The 7,008-nt window shown below is 39.5% G+C and overlaps 1 protein-coding gene across 2 annotated transcripts; it reads left to right on the top strand.

Moving 5' to 3' along the window:
• The first annotated feature begins 2,363 nt into the window (after positions 1-2,363).
• Positions 2,364-6,803, top strand: hmox2a (heme oxygenase 2a). Of its 2 annotated transcripts, none has more exons than XM_082535529.1 (7): positions 2,364-2,469; positions 4,338-4,449; positions 4,567-4,684; positions 5,075-5,242; positions 5,389-5,712; positions 5,826-5,958; positions 6,257-6,803. In XM_082535529.1, exons 2-7 carry the CDS (start codon positions 4,358-4,360, stop codon positions 6,382-6,384), a joined length of 963 nt encoding a protein of 320 aa, XP_082391655.1. In that variant the 5' UTR covers positions 2,364-2,469; positions 4,338-4,357; the 3' UTR covers positions 6,385-6,803. The 2 variants fall into 2 exon arrangements, with proteins under 2 accessions (XP_082391655.1, XP_082391656.1); XM_082535530.1 differs by lacking the exon at positions 2,364-2,469 and adding an exon at positions 2,802-2,943.
• The last annotated feature ends 205 nt before the right edge of the window (positions 6,804-7,008 follow it).

Raw genomic sequence — 7,008 nt, 5'->3', positions numbered from 1 at the left:
ATCAAAACAGCAAATTAACCCAGCCAGAAGAGGAATATGACAAAAGCATGTTAACAATACATTTCCCATGGAATGTCGGGTGATGCAAGAGATGTGTTTATGACTTTGCATCTCTCAAATCCTGAAGAAGCAATAAAATAAGTAAATAGAATATTAAATAGTATAAAGCATAAAACTAACACTGGGGTTAGATATACTAAATTGAATTATAGTGTTTACATTCATAGTTTTTCACTGATGGATTTCGACATATTGTGCTGTTTTAGGAGCGTCTTTTGGCATTCTCTAGTTTTTTCTTGATTAGCCGCCCAGAGACAATAGGACATTTATTTTAAATCATGTTCTTCTAAAGTGAATCTTAATCTTAATTGATTCATTTCAAAAGAACACAACTTGATTAAAAGATCACACCGAGCTGTTCTATCAGTACAGAGCTGCTTAATTCATTTCCGGGAACACCAGAGAGGCGTTACATGGAGTCTAGTGACACCTGGCGGTGTAGACAATACACTACACTACACAAAAGGCTAGTGGTAAGTGGAGTTACATGTGCTCTTAGCAGAGGGGTTATGCTATGAAGGAACCTTTGCACAGCCAGGTTTTCTTTGCCTAAACTGGCTCGACAAAACTTCGAAGTCCAGTTGGAGATACGGTATCACCGTTATGAACTTTCTCTGTTAAGAAAGACTTTCTGTTGCATTTTTTTTTTCATTGGGGCAGAAAAAGATTAATGCTGCCTAAAATACTTAATCTTTGGATTTACCGAGGGGTAAAATAAACAGTTTAATTCAAATTATGTTATTCTCAATGCTGTTGTTTATTTTAAGGAGATTGCTGCACATTGCAGCTCTGAAACTTCAAATTTATACATTCAAACATCGCTGTTAATATAGTTTAATAAAGGAGATGTGGAAACTGCTTCAATTTGTCGCCATATGAAGATGAAATTGATTTTACTGATTGAACAGGTGTTTTTTGTGTGTTCTGTATTAACAAAGAAAAAGAAAGAGAGGAGGATGGATGGAGGACAGCTGGAGTCTGGAATCTGGAAGTACAGAGAATTACCACGGAGGAAATGAGGGCAGCTAAGAAGAGCTATGAGGATGAAGAGAGGAAAACTTGTTGGTACAGATGACAGAACTATAGAGGTATGGGAGATGTCTAGGAGAGAGGGCAGCTGGCTTTATAATGGAGTGAAGTGTGGTGCTGATTTTCAAGAACAAGGGTGATGTGCTGTAGGAATTACAAAGGGATAAAGTTGTTAAGGACTTTGCTGATAACAGAGGCTTGCAAAGAACACAACAGATGTGATGTTTGTTTAAGAGTGTTGATGGGGAAGTACAGGAGTTTGCTCCAAGTCAGGAGTTTCACTACAAATCTAGATATCAAAGATATTGTGACAAAGGAGGGATTGTGGTACTGTATGACGAAGTCAGGAGTGGCAGAGACATATTTGAGGGTGGTGCAGGCCATGTAAGAGAACAACAAGACACTAATGAGGTGTGTGGTAGGACTGAGAAATGGGTTCAAGGTGGGAGTGGGATTACTTGTCCACAAGTAAGGAGGAGAGTGCAACCACGGTGGTTTGGGTGGAAATAAATGTCAGGGCTGATATGTGACAAGGAAGATTTACAAGACGATGGATCATCTGCCTCGAGGCAGATGACGTTCTCCACAGCTTGTCCAGATGCTTTCACATCTTTCACAGGTGCTCAGGGTGTACCTGCTGTCATCTGTGAAAAGCACAGTGGTGCCAGTGGTGGATCTAACAATCCCACTATTCTATGGCAAATTCCAATCAGGCTCAGGCTCTTGAGACTGCACTGGAAGACACAGCGAACCTTCTGGAACGTGTCATATTAATGTGTCATCCTGGAGGAGTTGGACTACCTGTGCAACCTTTGCAATTCCAAGTATCGCCTTATGCTACCAGTAGTTACAGATGAAGACGGTAAAGAAAAAAAATGTCAGTGACCTCCACTTGTCAAACCATTCCTGTTTTGGGCATTGTCTGTTTGTTGCTGCTCTAATGCATCTGCTTTGAATTTCATTAACACCAAAGCAGCTGAAACTGCTAGTCTGCTATTTAGCTGACCAGATGAGTATCACAGAGGTTTAATTGACTGTATGCATTTTTGAACAGTGTATAAGTAGGCTAGAGTGTAAGTGCCATCATATACACCTATCTTCAATTAAACCACAACCCACAGGAGCTAAACAAACAAATAACCGAAATACGTGACTAATACGTGACTAAATTTAAGCCGTTGTACATCAATAAGGATAAATACCAATCAAGAGTATCAAAACAACAAACGAACCTTTGATTGGTGTATAAGCTGAGGACTTAACCAATCAGAATGCACCTCAACTAAAGGGAACCCACCGATTGGTTTGTTGTCACGCGTGCCCCGTGAACGTTGAATCCTGCTGTTTGGGGACGAGCAGTGCAGGCGGTGTTGTGACAAGGTGAGTTAGCTTTTCATTGTCGTATCCCTAAAACATTGTAATAACACGCTGTTTGTGTTTGTGTTCACACACACAGAGCGGGTCTTTAACGTGTGAGCAGCACAGTGTAACTATAACGGTAGCTACTTACGAAACACACGTACGTGCAGCGTCAGTTTTGTAACTGTTCCCTTCAGATGTCAGCTGTAGTGATGGGTCGTTCGCGAACGAAATGGCTCTTAGAGCCGGCTCTTTGACGTGAACGACGCGAGCCGGCTCCTTATCGCGAGCCGGCTCCTTATCGCGAGCCGTCACGTGGTTTTTTGTTTTTTTTTTTCTCTCAGCCTCTCTCTCGCACTTTTTTCCCGCTTCACTCTGCACGCGAGCCTTGTGCTTTACGCTGGGCAGAGGGGGGAGGGGCGGTAGTTACACTCAGTAGCACAGGAACAGAGCCAGAGAGAGAGAAAGAGAGGCAGGGACAACAACATTAGAAAGGTATAGTAATCATCCACAACTATTTTCGGTTGCAGATGATAAAGGATTGAGAAAGTTTATTCATGCAGGTCCATATGACAGAGAATGTGCATGTTCTTTTAGTTTTCATATTATAATTTATATTTAATTGTGTTGTGGTTTGCAGTGTTTTGTGTTCTTTTCACTTTAAATTTGTGAAAGGAAAAAGCTGAAAATTTAAATAGTTAAAACTTGAAATGTGAATAGTTGATTTTTATATTATATGATTTATTTATTACATTTTATGTGGAGTGAATAAATAAAAGTATATTTACGGTGGCCCCTAGAGACAAAGCACATACAAACTTCAAATCACGTACGAACTCTGAAGCATGTACAAACTCCAAAACACGTAAAAACACGTACAAACTCCAAAACACGTAAAAACACGTACAAACTCCAAAACACGTAAAAACACGTACAAACTCCGAAGCACGTAAAAACTCAGAAGCATATAAAAACTCAGAAGCACATAAAAACTCAAAACACGTACAAAAGACAACAGAAGTGCTCCAGGATGCTGGGCGCAGTGTTGAGCTTTTGTTATCTTGTGGCTACACAAGCCAGCAAGTACCAACGACCGGATTTGGTGTGTCGTAGTAACAGGTAAATGAACTTTTTTTTAAATTATTTGAATATATATATGAGTGCCTGTGTATAAATACACAAACAATACACACATGCTTTCAATTGTGTAATTTAAGTGATCTAGTAGCTCTGCTTTGGAAGTTCAGTTCATGCTAGAAATGTGTTTTGGAGTTTGTACGTGTTTTGTCTCTAGGGGCCACCGCATATATTTATATATAAACATATATAAATAAAACCACTTGTTTTTATGTTAGTAATTCCTTTTGTGCATAATTTTATATTATTGTTAATAATAAATTAATTAAAGCAACAAAACAACCTGAAGAGCCGGTTCGGAGCCGAAAGAGCCGGCTCTTTTTAGTGAGCCGAACCGAAAGAGCCGGATCTCTAAAAAGAGCCGGAAATCCCATCACTAGTCAGCTGTGGCTATCGGCCTCTGTCTGTGAAATATTTCTCCCAAAACTAAGGTTTTTAAGAAGATGCGTTAAAGGGATAACACAGTAATTCCTTCACCTGGCGCTTGATCAGCTAACAGGGAAATGTGGTGCATTAAAGGACACAAACTGCTTTTGCTGTCACGTTAGAAAGTGATATTGTAACCTTGTAAACAGGCTGTTTAACCGTAACCGTATTAGGCTACACAAGCATATATATTTTTTACTTTAAATAAATAATTTTAACTGGTGACAAGTTGTTTATTTTGATGATTTAAATCTTTTCTTTTATTTCCTGCTCGTATTTGTTTGTCCTGTACATTTTTCTTTAAATATCTGCCTTTTCTTATTAAGGGCAAAATATAACCAGTATAATGGAAAACGAATTCCCACCAGAGCCCAACAGTGCCAAAAAAGGAAGGGCAATGATTGCTTTGGACGATGACAATGATGATGAAGTTCTCAGGTATGAAGAAAACAAAGTAAATAAGCAGCAATTTATCTTTGCTGCTATTTTGTCATTCAGATAAACGGCTAAGTGTTCTTTTGTGTTGCCCTTCCTGTCCGTTTCTGCTTCACCAAGTCCAACAGACCTGTCTGAGCTGTTGGCCGAGGGGACCAAGGAGGCCCACGACAGAGCAGAGAACTGCCAGTTTGTAAAAGATTTTCTCAGGGGACGCATTAAAAGAGAGCTGTTTAAGGTTTGATTTTTCACTATATAAAGGCAAGAATTAAGGCAGCTAAAGTTGTGAACCAGTGAAAGTAATGAACTACTGTACACAGGAGAGCGTCACACAAAGGTCTTCAGTTTGACCCTGTATATTGAAAGTGCTTAGAGACATAGGCCTACATTTGGTGTTGTCAGTGTGATAAAGTCTCGATCTATGCTTTGCCTTGGTTCTAAGGCATGATCAGAAAAATGCTGCCAAAGAAACTGGCAAAATGTGAGCTGTCTGGAACATCAGTTTATCAAATAAAATCATATTTCACCATTTAACTGTATATTATGTCTAACAGTTTCTGCTAGATGAAACACTTTATGTCTGACTCTGACCCACTTATTCTCCCCTCTTTCCTCCCTCTGCTGTCAGAGAGGCACAGCAGCTCTATATTTTGTCTACTCGGCTATGGAGGAGGAGATTGAGAAGAACAAAGACCATCATCATATCGCTCCAATCTATTTCCCCGTAGAGCTGCACCGGCGTGAGGCCCTGGCCCAGGACCTTGAGTATTTCTATGGAGAAGACTGGGAAAACCAGGTCAGTAGGAAGCATATGGAGGATAAATATGTCAGTCCCAGAGAATGCTGGTCTTTTCTGGCACTTAAGTTATGATTATACAGGTATCATCATCCCAAAAGCTGTATTTAATCAACTGGACTTTCACAGTTGTTCTCTCTCTTCAGATTAGCCTCTCTGCAGGCACCAAGCCTTATGTGGACCGCATCCATGAGGTGGGGGAGAAGGACCCAGTGTTGTTAGTGGCCCACTCCTACACCCGCTACATGGGTGATCTCTCAGGTGGACAGATCCTTAAGAAAGTGGCACAGAGGGCTTTAAAGCTCCCCTCAACAGGAGAAGGTCTCAATTTCTACCAGTTTGAGGGAATCCACAGTCACAAAGGCTTCAAGCAGCTTTACCGAAGCAGGATGAATGAGCTGGAACTGGACGCTGAGACCAAAGACAGGATTGTGGAAGAATCTAATCAGGCTTTTGGCTTCAACATGATGGTGAGGAAACTGCTTATAGGAATTATACAATGTACAGCAATTTGCAAAAAGGTGCATTGTTTGAAAGATAAATTTAAAGTTAATAAATATTTAATTTTATTATTTACAAAAAGGTATTCACAGAACTTGAAGAGCTTGGAAAGACTATCAAAGAGGAGGTCCAAGATGCAGGGTTTGGACACAGTCATGCAGAGATGATGGAGGGTGGAGATATCAACAAGTGTCCATATTATGCAGCTAAAATGGGTAAGAAATGCATCCCCTTTACTGTATTTATGAAATTTTGTTTCTTGCATTTCATTCTGCAGATAGAAAGTTAAAAATTTGGTGCTCAGTTTGATAATAGTTTATAGACTTGCCTTTAAAAGATTGGACAGTGTCATCATGGACTTCAGTTAAAAGGGATCCTTTTAACTGTGGGATGTCTGAGTGCAAAGTGTCAGACCATTCATAGCTACAAAGTTACATGAAGTACCTAATTCAATTATCCTGTTTTTTTCCCTCCTTTTTTCTGTGTTCTCATCTTCATGTCTCCTCTGAACAGCTGTTAGTGGAAATCCTACGCATGCGTGCCAGTTAGCCATGACACTTCTCAGACATCCGCCCTGCCAGGTGGTTCTGGCTGCCTGGATGGCCGCCCTGGCTGGGTTTACTGCCTGGTACTTTATGTGACACAGCTTTCTACTTCAGAAACAGCTTATGTCGGTGAAAGAGCTTTTGCAGTGATGCAGTTGTTTGAAAAGCTATTTTATGATGCATGCACTTTGAGTTAAGCGACACTTTATGGATGTAGAAATATTAAATGCATACTCTTCTGTTATGTTATTAAAATGTTTTTGAACAGTTTTAGTGTTAAGGACTCTTATGAGAGTTGAACACTTGAGGCAAAGTAACCAACCAAGAGAGGACCTTGGTCAGGGAGGACTGTAAATATGCAATAGATTCTAAAAACATGTTTCCACTTTGTTATGGTGGAGTTTTTATTGTATACATTTAAAGATAAATACAGTAAGGTGTGCAAAGACAAAGGAAGAAAAATCTGTTTGAATTCCTTCTGAAGCAACTCAACATTAAAATATTTTGTGAACTAATTCTGTTCTTTGACTTTTTATTGGTCAATTGAAATGTTTAAAGATTTTTTTCTTTCTAATATAAATCGTTTCTTCAACATTTGCATCTGCTATGTTAAAATTCACCAATACTTTGTATGGATCAATTTCAAATCATGTTCTGTGACATGAAAAACATGAAGGAAGAGAAACAAACAAACAAACAAATGTATAAAAGCAAGAGAAA

The sequence above is a fragment of the Aulonocara stuartgranti genome (genome assembly GCF_965226115.1).
Source record: "Aulonocara stuartgranti genome assembly, chromosome: 6".
Classification (NCBI taxonomy): Eukaryota; Metazoa; Chordata; class Actinopteri; order Cichliformes; family Cichlidae; genus Aulonocara; species Aulonocara stuartgranti.
This window is presented reverse-complemented; position numbering and strand designations above follow the sequence as displayed.